At 39.0% G+C, this 25,500-nt stretch overlaps 1 protein-coding gene across 14 annotated transcripts in view; it reads left to right on the top strand.

Annotated features, from left to right (window-relative positions):
• Nucleotides 1-25,500, top strand: part of CELF1 (CUGBP Elav-like family member 1) — a 64,772-nt gene that overhangs the window by 35,985 nt on the left and 3,287 nt on the right. For 6 of the 14 annotated variants that reach the window (XM_067296353.1, XM_067296341.1, XM_067296340.1 and 3 more), the window contains 11 exons: nt 84-166; nt 601-649; nt 2,595-2,729; nt 2,928-3,007; nt 3,403-3,564; nt 4,933-5,014; nt 8,144-8,272; nt 15,751-15,864; nt 16,037-16,222; nt 17,171-17,314; nt 19,239-19,407. In XM_067296353.1, coding sequence (XP_067152454.1) covers nt 84-166; nt 601-649; nt 2,595-2,729; nt 2,928-3,007; nt 3,403-3,564; nt 4,933-5,014; nt 8,144-8,272; nt 15,751-15,864; nt 16,037-16,222; nt 17,171-17,314; nt 19,239-19,366 — 1,292 coding nt within the window. In that variant the 3' untranslated portion in view covers nt 19,367-19,407. The remainder of the gene's footprint in view (nt 1-83; nt 167-600; nt 650-2,594; nt 2,730-2,927; nt 3,008-3,402; nt 3,565-4,932; nt 5,015-8,143; nt 8,273-15,750; nt 15,865-16,036; nt 16,223-17,170; nt 17,315-19,238; nt 19,408-25,500) is intronic. The other 8 variants (XM_067296345.1, XM_067296348.1, XM_067296349.1 and 5 more) reach the window with 8 other exon arrangements.

Consider the following 25,500-nt stretch of genomic DNA (forward strand, 5'->3'; position numbering starts at 1 on the left):
ATAGAAGCGGGACTTGTAATATCTGTACAACACAGCAAGATACATAATGTTCTTTCTTGGCTAGCATTTTGTTTCAATTGCAGGGTGCTGTTTTGTTACATTTTATACCCGTAAAGCTGCACTAGAAGCACAGAATGCTCTTCACAACATGAAGATCCTCCCAGGGGTAAGAGAAAAGGCATGTTTTTCTTCACAACTCTATCTTGTCTTTCTGAGCTCTGGCACCACTGATGTATAAACATATGTTATCTTGCCCTCTGAAACTGTGTTTTAAGAGAACGGTCTGAAAGACCAAGGTCATGAGATTTATATGATAACAAATCTTAGAAGAATTTTGGAGTGTTTGGGGGAATAATATGGTAATTAAATGGGTGGTGTGGCTCCTCTAATAATAGTTTCTGAGCAGGAAAGATGGCATATCATTAGGAAGTACACAAGAAAAGCTCTCTTTCTTCTTCCGGAGATTTATGTATTGTCACATATGCCATTCTCTAAAGGCAATTTAGGCTATCCTCTCTAGCTTCCACTACTCTTGTGGGTTGTATTTCATCTAGTATAAAGTGAATGCATTTAGGATTAAATGCTCTTTCTGCATTTCAGATGCACCATCCTATCCAGATGAAACCAGCTGACAGTGAAAAGAATAATGGTAAGCTTTACTAAAGTCTGAGTTTTGTGGCATCATTAATGGTAGCAGGGAAACTTCAGTGTTTTCCTTTTGTTGAACAGCTTCCGACAGAAGTCTTCATGAACTGCAGATTTGATTAAAAAAAAAAAAAAAAGTGCTTTTAGTACTGTAGGTAGTGTAAGTGATGTCTCTAAAATTCTGTGAGTCTGCATCTCCTATTGCTTGTGGTAAAACCATGATGCCAGTTGGGGAAACATCCAGTGAGTTCTTGTTTGTACTGAGATGGTTTAAATCTAGAAAAAAATTTTTTTTTTTTTTAAGTGCTTTGCCAGTTTGAAGCAAGGCCTGTTGCAGCTTCAGTGGGACTTAAAACATCATCTTTTAATATACAAGGGAGAAACAGAATTCAAAACATTCTTTTAGAGAAAAGACTGTAAATATACTTAGGTATATTGGCCAGTCCAGGTGGATTAAGATGTTTAGCGCCTACCATTGTGTAAGTGTTGATTTATCTATGTATTTCCATGATGAGGTTTTCATATATATATGTATGTATATGTATAAAATGTATATACACACATGTGCACGTGCACATGCACACACATATAAAAGTATATGTTGCTGGCTACAACCTTGTGATTTAATAGCCAGTTAAAGTCTTGTCAACTGGAATAGTTTGGAGTTTTCCTCTTCAAATTCATAGGCAACTCAGCGAATAAGTTGATTTCTCTGCCTTCCCCCTCTCCATTGCACAGAATAGAAGACTATCTCCCTTGAAGCTTCAAATTGTGCAACATCCTTCATCATATTATACTTTATGTTGTGTTGAATATTGTATTTGCAAATTGTTTTATATTCCCAAATATTATTCTGGATACTTTGCTTCATCTCTTAAAAGTAGGTGTTTCAGATGGTGATTGGCATTTTTAACCAAGTAAAATGAGAGGTGTAAAGCTCTGCTCTGGATTTAAATTTATCCCATTCCCTCTAATTGACTACTAACTGAAAATAGTAACCACTAACTGACAAGTTAGAAGAAATGTTTGTGTCTGGACCATTTATTTTAAAGTAGTCCACACACTGAAAGGTGTTCTTCTGCACTTAGAGGTAAGATATGGTAGCACAAGCAGTCTGTCGTTCTGATTTGAGGTGTCATTTTCATGCTCTTACTACAGATTAGAATGGATGAATATGAAGCGGAACTAAAACAGTCGCTGTTGCTTCCACTGTTGAGACAGGATCATGAGGAAATAGGCAGAACTAAGTTTAAGTGATTGGCACGATGAAGAGGGTAATCTAAAGGGCTAGACAGAAGCCTTCTGCAGGTAACTTGCTTGTTTAGATATAGGATAGGCATGTTGACAATCTAAAGATAGAAGAGACAGAGGAGGAGAAAGGATGAAAGTAGTCCAGTAAAACACATACAATTCTTCTCTCACTCAGCAGGAGGAATGGACCCTAGGAAATGAGGGAAAGTGCTGCATCTCTCTGATGTGTTTTTTTCTTTTCTTACATACTTGCAGTTCACAGGCTTGCAAGGAAGAAAGATTCATCTAAATATAAGCATAAAACACCTATAGGCAACCTGCAGGTTTATTGAAGTATCTCGTATATATTCTCTTAAATGAAAAAGATTTAACTACTGGGAATCTGGTTTTGGCAAGTCCCTGCTCTAAATACAAGGGAAATAATCCTACAATTGTCAAATAAGTCGGTTTGACAAAACAAGATCTAATATGTCTTCATCAATCTTTTCCCCACCCCCAACATTAACAGTCCTATTACAGGGCAGCTTTACCTTACTGAATGTTTATTGCTTTTTTTTTTCCAACCCATTATTTCAGCTACTAGAAAAAACAAGTTAGAGCTGAAAAGGGCCTACAAAAACACGGAAAACTATGATCAGAGTTCTGCCTTGATGCAAGTGCTTCTTTGCTAGTAATACTCTTATCTTTTGATTTCTTAGCAGTAGAAGATAGGAAATTGTTTATTGGAATGATATCCAAGAAGTGCAATGAAAATGATATCCGAGTGATGTTCTCCTCCTTTGGGCAGATTGAAGAATGCAGAATATTACGGGGCCCAGATGGTCTGAGCCGAGGTAAGCACGAAGCTTTTCTGACAGTTCAAAAGTCTCCTCTGGATGCTGCCTTTTGCAGCCCAAGGTGGCATTTCAGCTGTTTCTGTGTGGGTTTTTTTTTTTTTTTCTTCTTCCCAGTAAGCATTTTCATTTCTTTATTCATCCCAATAATTGTGGATATAGCGAGTGACTTGGTTATTTTTTTTTTTCTTTCCCCAGGTTGTGCATTTGTGACTTTTACGACAAGAGCCATGGCACAAACAGCAATCAAAGCAATGCACCAAGCACAAACCATGGAGGTAAAACAAGTTAGTGAGTGGGAGAAAAAGATGTAAAGGGTCAGGCAGTCACTATGGAGTTTGGGAGACTAGGGAGCGGAGAGAAGGATGAGTGCAATGTGAGTCTCTCCACAAGTACTACTCCTGAACCTATTGTGTTTGCTCTGCTCCTATTTTTAGAGCTCAAGATAGAAACTTGATCTGCGGAGAAAATACCAAAATACAAATAAGCATTAAAAGTAAAACAGGTTTTGAACCTTTAAGGAAATTAGTGTTTGAATAGATGAGAAGGTAATATATATTATTTGAATATATGAAAGGGGAAAAAATGCTTCCAGTGATTGGGTCTTAATGCAGTATTTCTGTGACTGCTGGGGAGATAGCAAGGCTGTAACTGTGTGAATTACTATTTGCAGGGTTGCTCTTCTCCTATTGTGGTAAAATTTGCAGACACGCAAAAGGACAAAGAGCAGAAACGAATTGCTCAGCAACTCCAGCAACAAATGCAACAGATCAGTGCTGCCTCTGTATGGGGAAACCTGGCTGGTCTGAACACACTTGGACCCCAGTACTTAGCAGTGAGTTTCTGACTTTGATTCTTTTCATCTCTTTAGGGATTATGGTGTCTGATTGTGGTACAGTGTTTAATGTGTTCATTTTCGGAAGACTTCTGATAGCTAGATGCAGGGTTCTTAATCCCCATTTGTGGTTGGGAAGGCTGAATCACAAAGAAATAAAGTTATGTACTAACAGTCACTCGGGATATGTCTGACAGTGAAGTTTTTAATCCCAGTCCCTGAAGCCCTATGCACTGAAACAATTTTTCCCTGCCTTGTGTAGAATGACTTTGTGCTGGGAAGATTTTCCTCATATGTTGTGGCCTCCATATTTATCCAGTAATTCTTAAATGCCCTTTCATGTTTATCTGATGACATAGCTTTTGTATTCCTCTTCCACTGTTCCTTCTCCAGCATTTATTTTTCTCATCCTCTTCCAGTGAGACCTAGAACAGTATTTGGTGCTGTGTAAATAGAAAAGGAGGTCAGGCGCAAGCGCCGAGCAGCTCGCAATGCACAGTAAATAAACAGGAAATACAGAGAAGTTACTCTATAGCAAAAATGTCGTGACAGAGAGTAGTCCACTGTTTGTGGTTGCTTTCAGTTGGTTTTGCTGGGTCTCTAAAGGGGGGACTTTTCATAAACTATTGTCTCTGGCTCACATGGTTTGCCAGAGTGACTATGAGAACAGTTTTCATGTGACATCAAGATCTGGGGAACAGAAAAGGCAAATTTGACCTCATTCTTGCTATGATGTACTGCTGGAATGGGGGCATTCCCTCTTTCATTGGAATTTCTTTTTAACAACGCCTTGTTAATGGAGAAAGGAATAGGAAATCCCTCTAAATAGCCTTTCAGCTGAGGTTTATCATTTCCCTCATGTGGTTGCTGTGGTCTTGTGCTTAAGGAATGTGGAGGGAATCCCCTCACACAGTGGCTCTTTGGTTTTGGTATGGCATCTGGCAGTTTTCCTATGCTAGCAACATCAGCTGTAGAGTCTGGCTTGAGGTAGTATATCCTTAGCGATGGCACTTGTGGCTGAGGTGTTTTGAAGGGGGGTTCTTGCTCACTGCTGATTCTAGTGTTTTTTTGTCTTGGTGCATTAGATATTAACTTCCTTTAGGCTAGTACACTGATTATGCAGAGTGGGGAAAGCATTCCTTGTGCTGTTGCTTTTGCTGTGGTGTTGTGCGTGGGCAATGTGGTGGTGCTCTGGCTGCAGTGTGTAAGGGGAATTCTCTTTATCTTTATCCTTTGCTGCGATGTGGTGCGTGGGCAGTGGGAATTCCCTTTGTGACGGCACTCTGGCTGTGGTGTGATGCAGTTTCTCCCAGAAGCGGAGCCAGCCCTCACTCTCACTCTTGTTTTGTTTTTTGGTGTAATGTCTAGCTTTATTTGCAGCTCCTTCAGCAGACAGCAGCTGCTTCATCTGGGAACCTGAACACATTGAGCAGCCTCCACCCAATGGGAGGTGAGTTTTTTCCACCAGAAGACAGATTCAGTGCCAAAGTCAAGAGGAGGAGGGTAGAGAAAGTAGTCAAAATGCTGAGACATTAACCTCATTTGTAATAAGTAGTCCTGATTTATCTACTCCTGTGGAATGACACAATCCTCTGCTACAAGTGTGAATGTTCCTTCTTAATCTTAGTTAATCGTTGTCCCCAAGGTAAGTTGTGGTATGCTGTTAATCTCCCCTGCCTCTGGTATTTAAAATTATCTTTTCTTATGGTACAGAGACAGAGCTTTCTGTTTTCATTCAGATACAGATTTGAAGCATTGTGTTTTGAAATAAACACTCCAGTGCATATGTTTCAGTGACGATGGCTTCTTTAGGTCTCCTGTTTTAAATTCTTTCTTCTTAAATGCCCCAAAGCTGGAAATGCAGTCTTGCAAGGAAAGTGAATTAGTCCTTCGTTCAGGTTCTTTATTTCCTGCATTTGAGTTACATGGTTGATTACAATATTGCTGTGATGGAGGGACATGTTTCACACTGTCAATGAATTAAACCGACAAATTCCTTGCTATAGACTGCTAGTCAGAATATTCACCAAGTGTAGCAGATGAAAATATTGTAAGTGAAGACATCTGAAGCAGCTTAAACTTAGATCCTTTAGGGATGTAGAGACAACAAAAAAGTTTCTGAACTGTGTTTGCAAATTGATTGTCCCTTCTGTCTGTAAAATCCATGTTAGTAACCCCATTCACCACATTCTGTAGGCTTTTCTGCAGGTAGAAAAACTATAATTATGGTTTTAATGCTGAATATTTTAAGCTTTTTAAATTGTCTCCTAGAGATATACAGTAGTTCAAAACATTACATGCCATGTCTGCAAGGCGGTCAGTTTAAAACTGCTGTGAAAGTAATGTCTCTTGTGTGTCTGACTTGTGTTTGTACACCCATCAGTAACAATTAAAAGCTTTTGAAGTGTTATGTTGTGTGTTATAAGAATTTTTATTTACATTTGAAGTTGATTCTAACCATGGTCTCTTAGGTTTAGGGTTTTTCTTTTTTCTTCTTTCTGTTAGACCTCTTCAGAGTTCTTAGGTCTAAGTCTCCTGCCAGAAGCAAAATTTTTTTAATCAGTTTCACTAATATCCCATTTTCTGTGTGGTGGTGATCTATATAGATTTTGTTATGATGCTGTTTTTTTTCCCCTTGCTTCAATTTTAAAGCAAATTGTGATAAAGGAGAAAAATGATATAGCAGTTCATGTTTCTTTTTACTACAATAAGGATGTTGGGGCCTATTTGGTTGAGGTTGCATATAAAGTTTTCTGAGTTATCCTGTCTTCACTGTTTAAAGAATATCTTAAAAATTGAGAACCCTGATGTGTATATATATAGCAAATTGAAATGGGAATCTTTCATGGTGCTTTGAAATAATTATTCAAAGTCTAATTCTTCACAGAAAAAGTTATAGTTTCAAAGTCCCATTAATATCTCAGCTGATCTCCTTTCTTGAAATTCATAGAAAGAAAAATAAGTAGGAAATTAAATCCCACTCTATATCAGATTTAACAGACAAAATTTAATCTTGACCCTATTTGAAAGCAGATGGGAAAACAATGTGATGAAAAGAGGACAGGTGCAGTGTACACATGCCAAACTGCTTCAGAAAGGAAGCAAGCTGCTCTATCCTTCATTAGCTCTAACACTTGAAGAGTTCTAACCCTCTACAGCCCAATAGAAACAACAAACCTTTTTGGTTTTAACTTCATGCTGTTACAATAGCACCTTGAGAATCTAAATAGACTTGATCCTCTTGTTTTAGGCACTAAGTATGGATAAAGAAATATATCCTGCCACAAGGAGAAAATAATTTTAAAAGATAACATATGAAGTATGCTAAAGGTAGTAGAAGTTATTAAGAAGATAGTTTATGTTGCATTGGATTGCTGTCCATTTATGTTTTCCTGTTGTCTGTTTACCTACTTAAATTACAAACTGAGATTTGAATTACTTGAGATGTGTGCTTTGTTACCAAGTACTTACTGAGCATCCAAAAGATGAGGTGCCACATCTGCCTAGGACATTTGGTTGTTGTTACATTAATGGTGATAAACTCGATCTTGGATTTAATTTTATAGGAAAAAATACTAGGGATTGACTGAAATTAGATGGGAAGAGGAAGAACTGTTAGAATAAATAAAGTTAGAGACACAAGATGGAAGCAAGGAAAAGGGATGAGAGCAGAATAAGAAGAATGGAGCTAGCCTGCTGAAGGAGGGATAAAATACAAAAGTCTTGAGAAGGAGATCAGTATCAGTGACAACCCGGTGGCAGGGGAAGAGGGCAAACTATTCTCTCAGTATTGGCTGAATGGTTTATTTGAAAATTGTGACTCAAAATGAAGGTGAGACAGATGAGTAAATTGTCCTCTAAAAGTTCATCAACACTGGGACATCTTCCCCCTGCAGTATTCCTGGCTGCCTATCCATGATATCCCTGATGTTTCACATTTCCCTTAACTTTCATGTGGCCAGCTGACTAGCCTATGCATACATTCATTGATCTTGTGGCCGGGAATTGCGACTTAAAATTCTCCCACAACTGACTGCTGCTTCTTTGCTGCCAAGGAGACCGAACAGTGTGCTGATATTCAGGTGCTGGCAGGTTAAAGATGTGACTTTGTGGCCAGTGTTTTGCACAGCCTTTTCCAAAGAATTCCGCAGTTGTTGCTGTTCCCATACAAAAAGAACAGAGGGACGTGAGCCAAGGGGGGAGGTCATTGGCCTGGTGTCTAGACAAGTTCTCTGATGTGCAGATGAGCTATCAAACCCTGACTTAACTCTTAGTTATAAGTGCTATGCTTCCTTGAGAGGAAGGAACACTGCTTGGAAATTTCTGTTCTCTGGAATCTACATCTGGGATCATGACCATTTGGCCTTTTAGGGAAACTCATCCATCTGGGCAAAGAAAGACTGCTTTTTTAGCTGTGTGAAGGGATTACAATGTGGAAAAGGTCAGGAGCTAGTACTGAAGTCTGTTTTTAAGTTCCTCTCTGTCATGGCTGATGACCTCATGATGTGCTGAGGTTGCTGGATCTGATAAGCTTTCTTACTATTACAGCAGAAACCGTGAATTCTTCAATGTGTTACAGGATTGAATGCGATGCAGTTACAGAACCTGGCTGCATTAGCAGCTGCGGCCAGCGCAGCTCAGAATACGCCAAGTGGCACCGCTGCACTCACTTCCTCCAGCAGTCCCCTGAGTGTGCTCACCAGCTCAGGTAAGAGACTGCCTGTGCCATAGCATGTTATGGCTTCGGTTGCCTTGGGAGTCATTCCAGGATAGATGTGACCTGTTTTTTCCATCTTTTGTTTTCACATTAATGTTGGTTCCTTAATGGATGAGTAGTAGGTTCATTGGTATTTGTTTAGGGTATGTATCTTTGTACCATCTATATATATTTTTTTATTATTTTTTTTTAAACCTGTTTTTTACCTGTTGTGTTCCTTTCTCCAAACGGTCAGGTTAATTTTGAGTAAAAAGGGTTTTTGAGGCTGTCATGAAACAGAAGGGTAGGTGGCCTCTTTCCAGTCATGTTATTACAATCTCATCACATATTCAGTTTATCTGTGATTTTAGGCATATACTGTGGCATATTTAGTCTGTCCCTCTAGACGTGGAGGTAGAACATGCCTTAAGTATGAAGTAATACATTCTGTGCCCTAGAAAAGCTATTTCATATTCCTTTGACATTAGTGGAGAGAAGGCTACTACAACTACCTTACAGAAATAGAGTACTCAGGCCTCTACCACATTTTATTGGAAAGAGGTTGTTTGGAACTGATTGTATCTGGTGCACATCAAAAATCAGTTTCTTGCTCTTCCTGTTTCTTTTTTTGTTTGTTTGAATGGAGTGGGAAGGTTTGGTTTGGGGGGTTTTTTTTGTCCTCCTTTAGGCCGTGTACGTTGTCCAGAGAGACTAGGATTTCTCAACAAGGTCCTCTTGATAACTTATTGTTAAACATGATCATTAAACGCAACAAATAGGGGGAAAAAAAAATTTAAACTGTGCTTATATCAGTAATGCTCAACTTTTATCACGAACATGAGTCAGTATCCTACTTGGATTTCTATTCTTTTTAGTTATTTCTAAGTTTTGGCATGGGAAGGGAGGTCCTGTATTTTCAAGGTGCAAATTTCTAGGCCACTGCAGAGTGGTGTGTGTGATACTCACCTGTGGTTGTGAGAGACCAAAAAGGAAGAGGGGAAAAAAATGTGTTTTAAACTGCCACAGGTAACTTTTTGCATTGTGTTGGAGGATCATGGAACCAAGATAAGAGAGGGAGATTATAAAGAAAAGCTGTTTAGAAAACCTTATGTCACAAGATCACGAATTAAACTATGAGTGTTTTGCCCAGCTTTCTACTTGAGAAATCCCTGAGAGAGACCTGAGCTCAGAGAGTCTTCTGTTGTTAGATGGGGTTTTCTCCATAAAAAAACTTTGTGGTCTGTAATCCTTAAAGATAAAAATTTCAAAACTTATCTTGACTCCCAGCTATGGTAGCCTATCATATAATTAAAAAAAATTTTTTTTTCTAAAGGGTTGATGCTATATGAGAGTTATACTTACAATCTGCTGCTGCCGCTGCTGCTTCCTCTTAGAGAAAGCATTAGAGTGAATATAATTAAGAATTCCCCCTATGTTTCCTCAAGTAGTAGCAGAGCTGGAATGGTCAGGTTACTTTTTCTATGACTGGCGTTTGGAACCAAGATTTCCTTGTTGGCTCCATCGTCTACTGTCTGGAGCAAGTTTAGTCTCCTGTCTGTTGAGGTGGAGAAAGGCACTGGCAGGCTGTGGAGTTCAGATGCCTCACACATGCCACAGAAGGCAGAGCCAGGCTCTCCTCAGGTGTGCACAGCAAAAGGACAAGAGGCAACGGACACAAGTTGCAACAGTGAAAATTCTGACTGGATTAAAGGAAAAAAAATTAATGGTGAGAGTTGTGAACACAGGAACCGGAGGCCCAGAGAGACTGTGGAATCTCCCTCCTTGTAGATAGACGGAGATTCGGCTGGACAAGGCCCTGAACAGCCTGATCTAACTTTGAAGTTAGCCCTGCTTTGAGCAGACAGTTGGGCTAGATGATCCTCAGAAATTATGCTATGATTTTATGATTCTTTGGGATTGGTTGGCCTCTGTGAGTTTTGCCCTCTGTGAATGTCCCACAGCACCTTGCAGGTATCATTTCCAGACTTGTCTCAGGACTCTGTTACCCTTTTGATCACACTGGCCAGCAGGGGGCTAGCTGGTGAGGAACAGTGGTCCATTTTCAAGTACCATCTGTCCTGAATCTAAACAAATTTATGATGGCCTGTCATGTCAGTATATGCTTACCTGTCAGCAATCAAATAATCATGATGGGTCATTTGAGTGAATATCCTAGAGAGTTGTATCAGTTAGTTTACCCTTCACAGGCTTTCTTTAACCTGAAGCATTCACTGTTGTATTGCTCTTAGCACATATTTTCTAGCATAAATTCAAAGAGTAGAGATTGGCTTTGTTCAAGAGAAATAAAAGAAAAAAAAAAAAGAAATTCTGGAAGATATATGGTCTGTATGCAGTCACTGATCTGTCAAAAGCTGAAAGTTTTAGGGCTTTTCATTAGAGATATGAATATGCTTCACCTTTTAAAACTGTATTTAAATTGAAAAAAGCCTCAGTGCTTATAGGCAACACTTGGTCTCATGATATTTCTTCTCATAATTCATTATAAATCTTTGTAGCTCTTCACTCTGCACAAGCTATTATCTGTTAGAAAGCAAACTTGAAGTTCTCTTTTAATGAGTTGTTTTTGTGTGCATTCACACTGCATGTGTTCGCATAGAATGCTGTTAGACTTCACACTAGCCAGAGCATCCCTCCTGAACCGTACTTAGACCTTGGAAAAAACTTAGTATATAGCTGTTCAGTGCAATGTAAATGCCTTCCTTGTCTAAGTGGGACATATGGCAACATCCACTGTGATAACCTCTTAAACCTAACTGCAGATGAGATGACTACTGGCTTGACTTCTATCCATCTGTCATCCAAATGTTCACCTGATGCTTATTTTGACATCTATCCCAGATTGTCCTCGAATTACATAACTGGTGGAAAAATTCAGACAATGGTTAGGAGCCGTTACCACTTTAATTTTCTTTTACCCACACTGATAATCTTTTGTGTGTCAGGAAACTTGCTTGGAGGACCACACAGTGCAGAGTCTGTGGACTAGGCCCAGGTCACACATCAGTATGGTTGAACTTGGGAGGTGTTAAGTATTCTTGTTTTGCTGTCTTCCTGCACATTTCCGGTGATTCTTTTTAGATTTTCGCAGGCAGGTTGTTTTTTTTGTTTGGTTGGTTGGATTTTTTTAGTTTAATGTAGAACAAGATGAAGCAAAATTCCTTCAACTGCCAAATCTACCCTTTGGAAATGAACAGTCTGCTGCTGCATTCATCTGTAGGTAATCCATATTACAGGGACTATGACTTCAGCAGATAATCTCGCATTTAAACTGCTGATTTGTGAATGGGACATTCAAAAAGATGATATTATGGAAGTATTTCAGGACTGGAGCGTCTTAGAAGCCATCCTTTTGACTCAGACATCAACAAGAATTGTCTGCTCCAGAGCAAGATCGCATGTTTGGAAGTGCTGATATATTTTTCTTTCTCTTCCTTTCAGAGGCAACCATCAAAACAAGGTCCAACAAAGACTAAATGATTTTGCTGGCCTTAGCGTGTCCACAGCAATGTTGTTTTCAGGGATGTTGGAGTCTTTCTGCTCTTACTAGAACTACTTCTGGTACAATTCAGTCAGATTCATTGTCTGAATTTTAATGCTCTTTACCTCATTGCTTGTATGCTAGATGACTGAGTTAGAACAGACTTATTCTTCCCAGGCAAGCATCAGGAAAATCCCTTAATCTGCCTATCTCAACAAGTTCATAGTTAATATCCTTGCCCTAGTTTCATCATCTTTGCCAGCTATTCTTTACTATTTATTAAAATTTTTTGAAAGCCCTCTGTCCTTTCAGTAAGTTCTATAGGAGTTCATTCAGCAGGCATTTTGACCATATATCCTCAAAATGAGGATTATTTTGCTTCATTTCATCCTGTTGCTGTCTCTCAGTGGGAACTTAGTATAGCCCTTTCCCTTCTGATAGGAAAGCCCTTTGAACTGATGAGTGCGTGCCTTCTGATCTACTTGTTCATGATGACAATATTCCTGGTAGCTAGCACTTTGGGCAAAAAGGTAGGGAAGATGCATGCTTCAATCATCAGATCTCCTTATACCGTTTTCCTAAAGATAAAGTGACTCAACACAGTGAAACTGTGATTTCTGATTCCTATTTATCCTAGGAAATAAATCAGTTTAGCTTTTTCTTTCCTAAGTGTCATGCTTTCTCTGTAGAAGTAATAATGTGTTCCTTGAATTTTACACCATCTTATATCATTAGTGCAAAACTCTTTACAAGGATTCCTCATTTTTGTGTTCACAGTAGAAAGGGTAAAGAAGTTTTTGGTCATCTTGCAGATAATTTCACAGTGGGTTATAGTCTATGCAGAGGAATGTTGTCAATATTAATAGTGATCCTTTGCTTCCTAAGGGTCCGTTCAGCTATAGTTCAAACTAACAGTGATTTCTTAATGTATCGTTCCGATAGCTGACATCTGTAGGCTGGCCATCTGGGTCTATTCATGTGTTTGCTCCCTCCTGCCTTTCTACTTTAGAATCCTATTTAATCTTTGAGTTTTTCTTGGCTGAGAGAAACTGAGAGGGAAGAGCATGCTGTGCCCTTCTTATATTACATGTGAGGGGATGGGGCCTTGGATCATGATTTTACAGATACTGCTTGAATTAAACATAATCAGTGTCAGGTTTGGGTATATGCTTTCTTTTCTGTTTTTTGGCAATGTACCCCTGTAGGGAACATACACATAAGATTCTACATCTTGCAGAAGTACCGTTACAAGATAAATCACTAGATATAAATCAACAGGTCGTTCTAAGAAAATTTAAGCTTAATATCATTTCAGGTTTTTTTGCTTGCTGCTAAGAATTAGGAGGCAAGAAGAAAACATGTATAAACTCAGTGTTTTTCCATTCTTGTTAGTGTGTGCTGTTTTTTGATCTAAAAGAATATACTAGAACTAAAAGAACAGAAAAGATGATCAGAACTGTGGAATTCCTTCCCTATTAGGAGCAACTAAAGAGCCTGGAAAATAGAACAATGACACAGAAGGGAGGATATAATAGAAGCCTATAAATATATTAGTGGTATGAAGAAGATGAATAGGAGAAGACTGGTCACTGCATCTTCCAGGACAAGAATTACATGGTATCGAATGAAGTTTTCAGCTGAAAGTTGAAAAAATAAATGAAAAGAAGTATTTCTTCACATAGTGCATACTTAAATCATAAAACTCAGTGCCACAGAACATAGCAGAGCCAAAAGTTTGGGGATTCAAAATGTACTGAAATTCATGAATGAAGATTGTAAGCAAGGACTTAAATACAAAATTGTTGCCCTCAGCTGAAAAAGTCCTTGAGCCACAGATTGTTGGAAGCTGTGAGAGTTTGCCTAGGAAGTATTGCTTTGCAATTGCCCTGTATTTATGCTCTCCCATTTTGCATCTGCCGTTAGTCATCATCAGAAATGGGATATTGAGTTAGGTGAACCTTTGTCTGACTCAGTACAGCCATTCGTATGTACATATAATAAAGAAAATAAACCACGTAGTGTTAAATTTTCTTTATATTTTCAGGCCATATATACCTCTTATTAAGACATTATTTGTTTTGCTTAAATACATTTCTGATAAAGTCAGCTAAACTAAAATAATTGTATGTTCAGCTTTTTGCAGTGGTGTAAATGAACTGATATAAAATTATGACCCTTTTAAAGTAGGCAAGGCATTCATTCTCTCTCTCTGTCTCTAACTTTGCTCTATAGCCTTGGCTTCATTCTTTTTTTCCCCTACCACTACCTTTTTGAGATGGTGTTTTTGTCTGTCTCAAATGAAGTGTCAGTTTGAATTACACAACTTAGGAATGAACTGTTGCAGAAACAAATTATATGCTAAAATTGAGGCAGCTGCATCACTTCTGAATGTTGGATTTTATTCAGCCAGCTGTGCTGTTTTTCTAAAATCTTGTAGAATAGGCTGTAACTAGTTCTCTACATTTTACATTTAATGTGCTACTGCTAGTAAGACAGGAAGTGTTTCCTTTTTCCTCAGTCAGCATCTTGAAATATATGTTGGGACACTGTCTCTCAATTTCTGACTTGTTAAGAAAGTTGTCTAAAACTTTTCCCAGAGGAGGTTTGTCACTTCCTCCGTCAGCACAAAAGCTAACCCATTGTCTGCAGCGTAGCTCCCTGGGTTCTCATGCAGCTTTTGCTGGGTGCAAGATTCTACTTTGCCCTCACTTGTTAGGCGAGTTTGCGTTATTCCACTGAAATAGTTACCCTATTCCACCCCAGCAAAGACTTTGTATAACATCTATGAAGTGATGAGTATGTAGTGTGGGCAAATCCAGTTGAAAAATACTGAAAATTCTTTTCAAAATTTTAATGGGTATGCAAAGCATACTGAGAATTACAAAAATGAGAAGGAAACTGAAAATGCCTGAATTTCAATTCTTCTGTTACCACAGATCAGATAAACTCCTCTAGAAAGCTGACTATAAGATGCCGCTATAGCAGCAGTTTTCCAATCTTTTATTTTGTAGAATCCCTAAATGTTTTTCTGTGGATCTTACACAGCAAATGTAAACCTTCTAGTAATAGGTATAGCTTTTATTTACTACCTTCTTCAGACTTTTAAGCGGTAGTCCACAAACCTGTAGGAAAACCACAGTTGTATAATCATTTTTATCATGTCAATAATCTTTGTGGTGACCTAAACTTGAACCTCTGTTTCTTTTGATATACCAGCCTGGCAAGCTTTAGTCTCTTGGTTTTGGTGTCTGTTCTTCTAGAACTAACTCTACCGCTTGTAAATTTTGGCAGGCCATGTAAGTTGTTAGTCTGCTAGGAACCATATTCTTAAGACTTTGCTTAGTGAATAACGTGGCTGAGGATGTTAGTGTCACAGTCAACAGAGAATAGACTTTGTAGTTTGGATGTGTGTTCCAAGACTTTTCTTGGCCCTAGCCCCAGCTGCTGCAGCAGGATTTTTATAGTGAAAAATTATTTCATGTGTCAGAATAACCTAGGCATCTGCTGTTCCTGCTCTGTCAGTATGGGAAAACCATATGCTTAGTTTGACTGGAGCTTTGTTTAATGTCTCTACTATCTGTTTCAGGTTTTTTTCACCTTGTGTGATGTTTCAAGGAGAGATGTTAATATATAGCAATTCTTATCTCACTTCAGTCAGCAGGAAATAGGCATTGCTGCTGATCACTTTACACTGAGGAATGAAGTTTAGCATATATTGACTGAATGTAAGGTGTCTTACTCCTCATTAAATTATTATTACTACAAGAGTAGATGTTACCATGAAGAGGAATTTTTTCAAAAACACAGGAAAGGGTTAGATGATACAAGTGATATGATCAATCAGGTTGTGGGTTTGGGATTTTTAGACATAAAGTATACTCTGCCTTGGTCTGATCAGTGCTAGCTTTTTCTACAGAAATTATTTTATGAGGGAGTTTAATCATCAAGACCAAAAAACATTGCTTGAAGTTTAATTATCTTATTTTAATAGCAGGTTCCTCACCTAGCTCCAGTAGCAGCTCCTCTGTTAACCCAATGGCTTCTCTTGGAGCATTGCAAACGCTGGCAGGGGCTACAGCAGGCCTCAATGTTAGCTCTCTAGCAGGTAAGCTATGTGTTGGGGTGAGTTGGGAAATAGCTGATTATTGTTCCTGAAGCTGTGCTAATTCTGTTTTTTCCTGCTCCCTGCCTCTTTATAATAATGCAGAATATTTAAAGTTAATTTATCTGGCTCAGTGGCAGTACTCGGTCATCTTTATTTCCTCTTTCCCATACAGGAATGGCAGCCTTAAATGGAGGACTTGGCAGTAGTGGTCTCTCTAATGGGACAGGAAGCACCATGGAAGCCCTCACCCAGGCCTATTCTGGAATCCAGCAATATGCTGCTGCTGCATTGCCCACGCTCTATAATCAGAGTCTCTTAACACAGCAGAGTATTGGTGCAGCAGGAAGTCAAAAAGAAGGTAGGCAGAAAGTTGTGCAAACTACTTCAGAGAGGTTTTCAAAAGGGTAAGCCCACCCCTGCAGCTACCTTATCTGCAGAGCTTTTATTTAACAGCATTGTTTAAAATTCTAGAGTCTCAGAAGATAAGGAAGGAAAATTTTTAAGGTCCCTCTGCTAAGGGCTGTCTAAAGTAGCTTTTATGTAGGAGGTTTGTCCTTGGATTATCTTGCCTTAAATGCTTAGTAATAGTACCCCTCTACTTTCTCAGAGGAGAGGAGAGTGTGGGTCTGCAGCCTGATCTGTCCCATTGTCAGGGAATTAGTTGTGTTTTTCTTAATTCTGTTTTCCTGGTTTCTAAATTTGGACCCCTGTGTCTTTGTCCTTCTCCTCTTTCCCCAGGTCTTTAATGCTGATCTTTTTGCTCTTTAGATTCAGAGTTAATTTAACATGTAGTATTAAATGATGACAAATGTGGGGATAGATTTTAAACAATGTAGAATGATTACGAAAAATTATGGAGCAAGGGATTAGAACTAAGAATTTGGGATAATACAGGTAATATGGCTACTTGTATTTTATATTGAGATTTATTTAGTTTCTTTTTGCAACAAGCTTGGTATAGCCATTTTTTGTTTTAGTCATCCTCTGGGCCTCAGGCTTATTATTTGGCCTTTGTTACAGCAAAGATCTGTAAGCCTATTTAGGTACAATATGGAAATTACAGGCAAAAAATGCTGGAGAAAGAGCTAGAATTATTGGAATGGTCAATCCCAGCAACAGATCATGCTGACTTATTCTGGAATCAAGTACTCTGCAGAAGTGCCCACAGCAAGTTCATTGTAACAGCAAGTTCATTGTTTTCTCTAGAAGATTTAGTTGGTTTGAATGGCTCTTTTGCCTTTTTGTGAAGTAGGCCTATGTTGCCCATGCTTTCTTCTGAACTTATGTTTCTACTTGCTGTTTGAAGGTCCAGAGGGAGCCAATCTGTTCATCTACCATCTCCCCCAGGAGTTTGGGGACCAGGATCTGCTGCAGATGTTCATGCCATTTGGAAATGTCGTCTCTGCCAAGGTTTTCATTGACAAGCAGACCAATCTAAGCAAGTGTTTTGGTATGTTGGGGCTAATCATTATCTGTAGAAGGGAGTGCACAGTAGAAAGGCCAAGTTAGTGGAAAATGAGAAGATAAGTTGAAGTTGCTCTTTGGGGGGAGGGGGGGAGGGAATGTTTGAAGTTCATAGTGAGGGACAAGGGACAGTAATGACAACTACGTATTTGCTTTACTGAACTACTTTAACTATTTTATTTGCTTAATTTAAGAAAGTTCTGTGTTTTAAGACCACAACGTTAAGTGATGTCATCTACACTGGTATGTGTGACTCACTGAATTTTCCCATCCTATTATCTCCTGTGCTTTGTTTGCAAACTGGGCTTCACTGTAGTACGTGCCTTTGGAATCTGTGGCTTGTTGTTGCTAGTAATCTCTTTTCCAGTATTTTGTCCAGTCTAGCTTTTAAGTAAAGTAGTGAATCTTTCTTCATATGCCTTAAAAAAAAAAAAAAAAAAAAAAAAAATCAAATCTGAACTTTTCCAATAATGAAGTGCATTTTCCTCATGCTCATTGTGAATTTTCCCTTTTCTTAGTTTCATATTATTATGCCTCACTATACCATTATGGCCCTAGGTAATTCACCATGATTGGTGTTTGCAAACTGTAATCATGATACAGTTCCTCCTCTCCCCCCTTTCTGTCTTTTCAATAATTATTTACATTGATTTGTGTACTACTTGCATTTATTATTATCCTTGTGAATTATTTCTATTTATACTTTTATATTATTATTATTATGTCTACAATACAGTAGAGAGCACTTACCTCTAATGTTTTGTAAATGCTCAGAAGGCAATTTTTAAAGCTTCCTCCTAATTCTTGAAGCCTTTGTAATTGAAATAAAATCATTTCAGCTGTTATTTGCTACCTATCTTTTGTTACATTTCTTGTTCTAATTTTGCTCTGCTTAGCGTGTATTGGATTGGAAGCATATCAGGGAAGGAAACCCCTGATATCCTAAAACTGCAAAGCAACCTGTCACTCTACTGTTATTATCCAATTAGATTATTTTTAGTTAACTTCTTAAGTTTGTTTTGCCACAAGAACAAAGTAGATATTCTCCATTAGCTTGAATAGTAGAACGCTGTGCATGTGGAGTGAAAGATTTGTAGTTTTGTTTTCCCCTCTTTGAAATCCCAGTGAGAACAGATGTGGCATTTTTGTAGTGCAGTAAGGTCTCACGACTGTTTTGCTAGGTGGAGGTTTTCTGTGATGGAATAGGAGAGGTCAGCCTTGTTCCATGGTTTTGGTAGCCTTGTGCCTACTTAATATCTTGTATCTTCTAGTATTAGATAATCAAAACATGCTAGGAAGTTAATGATTTTTTGAAAGACAAAGAAAATGCTGAGGCCTTAACATCTGTGTATAGGATGATCTCCATGGGCAGTGATAACAGCCATCAACTGGGGTTATCTAAGATAGATTTCTTCAAAATCTAGAGGATGGTCTTTCCCTGGAATGAGATACAGCTTTTTTCTTCATCAGACAGAAATCTAACCATGATAGTGGTAGCAGTGTCACACTGCTGTGACAGCTACTTCACTCCAAACAAACCTACTCCCATAATGCCAAGACGATGATTTCAGTCTTTTATCTTTAGTGAGTTTTCATATATAGATTAACATTTTCTAGATCTGGTTTTCTCACAGATGCGAGTTCTTGTACCCTCTTTTGTCAAATTTTACTGCTGTTTGAGTGTAAAGCCTGGAAAATATTATTTTAAATTCTTGAGCTTTGTATATCTTTTGGCCAAAGGTCCATACGTTAGAAGGCAACACTTTGTCTGAAAGCCCTTAGTAAGAAGTGTTTATGAATGATATAATAGAGTTGTGAGCTTTTACGTTGTGAGGGCCTCCATTTCCAGTCACGAGTAACTGTTACGGAGAACTTTGGTGTTCTGTAATTATGTATTTTCCTTTCTTTAGGTTTTGTGAGTTACGACAATCCTGTCTCTGCGCAGGCTGCCATTCAGTCAATGAACGGCTTTCAGATTGGCATGAAGCGTCTGAAAGTACAACTCAAGCGCTCTAAGAATGACAGCAAGCCATACTGAGCGCCCCTCCCCTCCGGGACTGGAGTGAGAAGGATCTTCTGGTAAGTTGGGGAGGAGCGCACTTAGTGATTCGAAGCCCTGAGGCTGTGTTTTTGCAGTCCTGGAAGCTGATCCATGCCGTTCTATCTGGCACATCTTCTCCTGAAGACTCGGCTGCAGCCTCCGCTGGGAATCCCGCTTCGGATGGAGGACAAGTTTGTGCTTTTGTTTCCAGTGTTTTACTTTGGAGTTTAGGTGCCATATCGCTGAGGTTTTTTTTCCCTATTTAAAGTTTGCTGTGTTTGTAACCAGTGTGTGTTGAGAAGGACCAATGCCAGCTCCTTGGGGATGGGGAGGGAAGATAAAAGGGAGCAGCAGCAACTGACACTGCCTTGGGGTAGAGAGGAGATGGGAAGCAGAGCTGACACCACACTGCCATGGAGGAGAGGAGAAAGGGAAGCAGAAATAGTGCTGAACAGCTGATGAAAACAATAGGATGGGAAAGGAGAACTGAGTCCATCCAAGCTTGGCTGAGCAAGGAACAGACTCCACATAGCCTTTGTCATGCCCCACTCCTTGAAGCTTCCTTAACTGTATGCCTTTGTGGGGTTTTAATAATTCATCTCTAAGCAGGAGACAGGCTAGAAGGGTGAACACATTTATGAGTTAAAGGAAAACTGCAGTGTTTTTTTCCTTCTCTCCCCCCCCCCCCCCGTGTATAAAGTGATGTTTATATAGCACTGTGAACATATGCAGCACTTTATAAAATTAAGTAATGTCTCAGCCCAGAAAATTCCACTGTCCATTTATAGTTGAATATTAGTGAGATGCAGTGAATTTCTCCGTGCTTAGGAAAAATTATCCCTATATAATTCAGCTAGGTGTTGTAGAAAGATTTAGAGAGAGACAGCTTAGTCTGGAGGGTTACAAATAGGGTTGGAAACAAGAAACTTCAGATCCCTGACAATCTGGAGAATTTTTTTGCCAAATCTTTTTCCTATCATTTTCTCAAATTCCCCATGTCTGTGGAGTAATGCCCTTCTACAGAGCATTGCTTTGAATTCATTCTGATAAGCATAATTTAAGACTGTTTGTTTCTCTATTGAAATGACTGTTAAATTGAGATAGAAAGCCAAGAGTTTACCCTAAAACAGCTCTTGAGGCTCCTGCTTCATATATGTTCACGTGACAGTTGCTTTTTCAGTCTTACTCTGTTGCAAAGATAATTCTCTATTTAAAAAACTAATTTGTGCAGTGGTTTAGTCTACTATTTAGGTATTTCTTTAAACTGCAGTTTTCCTTTAAGGTGGTGTGTGCCAGTGCAAAACAGGAATAACACAGGAGCTGTTGAACCAGAGCAGAGCATTGAGCCATCCAGTCTTATTCTGCCTTTTGGCATCAGCTGTTTTCTATACTGAAGGAAAATTAAACACAGCCCTCCAGTGAACACACGCTTTTTTTGCACGCTTACGAAATTGCTAATGTGTTGCTAAGGGCCTTGTTATACACTGGTTTTAGGGGGGCTCAAAGGATCTTTGACACTCTGGCCTGAGTTGCTTGAAGAAGTAAAAGTAGAGTCCCATGTTATAACCACCAAAATCCACCTCTGTCTCAAGTGGAAGTTTACAATTTATGTATGTCTTTGAGAGAAGTTCTGTTTACCTCATATTTTCTCCATTTCCTTGTTTCCTTTATATTCCCAGTTGATGATGCTGTTTCCCAGGGCACCAGATAACACTGCAATCTGGGAGCCAGTTGCTAAATAATGAGCATGGGGTCAGACAGAGGGTTTGGACTTTCTGTCCTGTTCCAGCAGGAGGAGCACTAAACTCATCAAAACTGAAATCATGTTCAGAATATGTACGCCCATGTGCAAGGGGTTCTGCTGTGGTCCATTGGGAATGTCAGGCATTCGCACGGACTGGGTCCCCTGGGATCTCAAACCTCAGAAGTACAGGGCCTGACCATAGCATCCAAGAAGAGTCCTTTCCACTTGTAGATTGAAAATCAAAGTTACTTGATACCAATCTGTCTATTTTTATGGCAGAAAGGTAAGATAAATCTGTTGGTATTCAGATCATTTTTGGTGGAAAAGGTTGAAAGGCCAGACTGCCAAATTTCCCATTTATGCTGGCATGTGGTACCCTTCCATGTTAATTATTTGGATCTCTCTAGAAACGTAAGCATACACTTAAGTGAACCATGTACACTTGAATTCTGCACGATGGGAGAGATGTGTCCTGGTTTTCTGAGAAGAGTGTTGGAGTGTGAAGGCCTCCAGGGTGATAATGGGATTTTTTTTTATAAATAATATACTTTTCAAGAAAAAAAAAGAAAAAAAAAACATGCTTCGGAGCAGCTGCTCCAAGTGCAACCTGCTGTAACCAAGAATGTTGTTTCTATTTTTATAGAAGTTTTATACAGCTCCAGGATGGAGAATATTTATTACCTAAATTATTTCACTGGAAAAAAAGGCCAGGGTTTTGTAGAATCCTGAATGTGATTGTTTTACACACATAATGATGTGCATGATTGAAACTACTGATTTTCAGTGGCCTGTTTGCAGCCCAAAAGCTGCTAAATGGGGAAGATGAACGCTGTGAACCAGTGGAGGAGAGCGCTGTGCTCTGGGGTCTCTACAGTCACTCTTACCTTCTTTGCACCCTACCCACTCTACTATCTGAGACCTTTGTCCTGTTTTTCTTTTAACCTGGTGCTCTGGCCTCTTCAGTAGTCATTTCAGTTGCCCTAAACTAGACATTTTAGCTTTTGCATCCTATAGTGTGTCCTCAGTACTGCAACTTTCGGATCAAGTGCGGCATTGTTGCAAATAGGTGCAACTCCTATTGATGTTAGGAAATTCACCAGTTTACATTGTGGCTCAGTTTGGTCAGTGATTCTTCCCAAACATAATCACCATAGACACCTAACTTGAGCTAGCTCTCGTGCCTTACTGGCATAACTATATTATAAGTATTGCCAAAAAGAAAAAAGAAAAAAAAAGTCTATGCAGGTTAAATTCTGAAAGGTGTGATCCTCAGATGGCTTGAATCAATGCTGTTCTGCTCTCTTCAGTAGAGCTGCATCAGTTTTCACCAGCTGAAGATTTTTCCCTTTTTGTGTATTTGTTTCAGATTTACCCTTCCCCCCCCCTTTTTTTGGTGTATCAATGTATATGTTACCAAAGTTAATAAATGTATGAAGTCTGTGACTGGGGCAGATTTTTTTTCTAATAATGCAACTGATCAGATAAAATCAACATTTCTGTGTCTGCTTGGTGGCTGCCACTGACTCTGGGGACTTCTGCTCTTTTTGCCTTCCAGTTTTAAGCCAGTTTTCCTCCTCATTCATTGGCAGGAAGGGTTGGGGGCCTGGGGATTTTGTTTGATTTTTAGACTCCTGTCATGTTCTCATTCAAGTGCAAATCAAATCAGTCAGCTGTTTTGGGGCCTGATGGGGTAAACTGCCCAAAACATAGAAGCAGATTCTGAATTAGCAGCTGATATGAAAGAATCTACTAAAATACTTTGAATAATGCTTAGAAATATCCTGAGGAGGAAATTATCTGCAGAACAGCAGTTAAATAAAAAAAAAAACAACAGCAATTTAAAAAAAATGCTAGAATATGCTAGTAAGAATGAGATTGGAAGGAATGATAAAATATATAAGAAATAAAAGTAGCAAAAACATTTGGGGCAAACTCAATACTCCCTGCAGTACTTTAATGTTGGAAGCTATCATTAGATGTGTCTTGTTTATAATCTGTTCTTGTGTCAAACTTCATGAATAGTAGGATAAGAGTTGGGTGAGTTCAAATAAACTGCAGAAGGATTTGCTTAAGTAGCCATATGGGCAAAGTATTCTGTACGCTCAAAAACCAAAGAATCAGAATTTTCTGCAACAAAAGCTAGTAGGATTTCTGATGAAACAGAATTCCATAGGTGCACCAGGAAATACTTGTGTGTTTCTAGAAGCAAGATGGAAATATTTGTCTACTTAGTAGATTTTTCTCAGAAGACATTTGATTCTACTTGACATACCATAATAAGATGGAAGTATTATGAACAATCAAAGTCTTAGCCTGATGCTGGTTAGTATCTAGTACTGTAGCAAACTGACTCATAGATTCTTCAGCCCCGCAGATAATCGGCAGTCTAAAATTAGCTGTCTCCTTGTAGCTTAGTTTTCTCTTCCAGCAATGCAAAGGTTGCATTATGAGACAATGCCTTTGGCAGTCATTAAAGTTAAGCCTAAGCAGAATGAGGGTTGCAACTTTTCAAAGGTATCTGAAACAATAGCAGTGAATATCTTTTTATATCTTAGCAATGAGATAAATGCATTAGCTGTGGGCTCTATTATCTGGAAAATAGGTGCTTCAGAAAATTTCTTAGAAGAAAATATAAGGAAAAAGATTTTTACCTAAATGACAAAAGCTATATTGGAAGCCTGCCTGCATTTCCTCTTGCTAATAGTTATGAATTAGGGAAGGAAAGGCAAATAGAATCCATTTAGTTGTGAAATTGTTCATAACTATTTAATTTGGAAACATCTAAAAGCAGCTTGGATAAATCACATTGCTGTACACAAGTAATATGCTTTGAGAGCCTCTTGATGCAGACACTTAAATATAAGGATGTTTTGCATCACTGATCAGACTTATCACAAAGTATAAAATGCAGAATGAAAAAAGTTGCACTACATTATCACAGTTGTGAGAATAAAACAGGGACACACTGAAATAACTTTCCCTAAGTTAAGTTCTTATCCAGCTTCTCATGGCTCTGCTCTTGCAGGCCAGTCTAAGGACCATTTTTGCTCATCCAGAAGACCTTTAATGTAACTTGGTCTTCCCCTCAAAAATGCTGAGTGAAATGTTTGAAAAGATATCAAAAACCTCTAAACAAATCACACAAGGAATTTCTATGGTGCATGCTAGATGTCACTTGGTTTCATTTCTTTTTTCATTCTCATGCCTCAGTTTCTGTGATGAGTTTGCCTCTCTGGTTTACAGCTGAAACCTCACAGTTCTGCAAACTAGCTAGAGCATTTCTAGAAAAACTGTAGAAATAACTGTAAGAGTCGCATTGTTCTGTTTGCTGGAGTTGGTTTAAGCTCCTTATTAAGTCCTTTCTCTAAATTAGAAAGTATGAAGAGCAAATTCATCTCAGCAGTACTAGTAAGTTTGCAGGTTTAGTGAGCAATGTGCTGCTTGCTTTGACAAGCAACGGTTGATATTCTCAAGCATGCTATAAATGCTATAGGATAACATGAAAGTCTCTCATCTTGCTCCAGTCTTTAACCAGCAGCATTGAGAGGTGCTGAAGAATAGGGCACCAAACAGGAGATTAAGATGAAATCTTAGAGAAAAGAGGAAAAAAAACCTTGCTTCTGTTCTCCCCTACCTCCCACATTCTTCCTAAAATGTTCCTTCTGTTCTGCGGTTCAGAGGCTGAGGGGAGGCAGCAGAGGTATTTATATCATTTAATATAAGAATTATTATTTTTAAAAATTCAATTCAAGAAGGCTTCAGGAAATGCATCTTTTTACTTGTGAAACTGGCAACAGTGACTGTAGAGCTTCTCAGAGCCCAGAATCCACTCCTCACAAAGCCAGGGAGCTGGGGACTGTTTATAGAAAAGGTTGGGAAAGGAAAATCCTTGTGCAGGTCTAATGGTATGAAAAGGGCTCAGCTAGGACAAGTCTTAACTTGCAGTCAAGTCTTAAGGAATTCTTCTCTATTGTGTGGGGGTTTTGGTTCCACTTATTTGTCTCGTATAGTCTTTTCTTTTTTTTTTCCCCTCCCCCCTCCCCCCCCCCCCCATATCAAACCACCCATTCCCAGTTTCCTGGGCTCCTAGGGAATGAGAAGGGGCTGTAGCTGAAAGAAAGAATGTGGATTTCCCGGGCTACCACTGCCTAAGAACTTCCCGTGTTAGGATGCAAGAAAAGTCTCAGCCATCAAACCACCTGTGAATCCCTTGTGTCCTCTGTCTTGTCTCTCATGGTCTTAATCTCTGTGGGCAAATGTTAGCCCTGGAGCCTTTTTTTTTTTTTTTTTTGGAGTCAGTCTCCTGGGGAGGGTGCTTGCTCTGCTCTTTTCTTAGAGCTAGTAGAGACCCTGGGCAGGGAACAAGGTGAATGCATGCTAATCAGTG

This window comes from Apteryx mantelli, chromosome 4, assembly GCF_036417845.1.
Source record: "Apteryx mantelli isolate bAptMan1 chromosome 4, bAptMan1.hap1, whole genome shotgun sequence".
NCBI lineage: Eukaryota > Metazoa > Chordata > Aves > Apterygiformes > Apterygidae > Apteryx > Apteryx mantelli.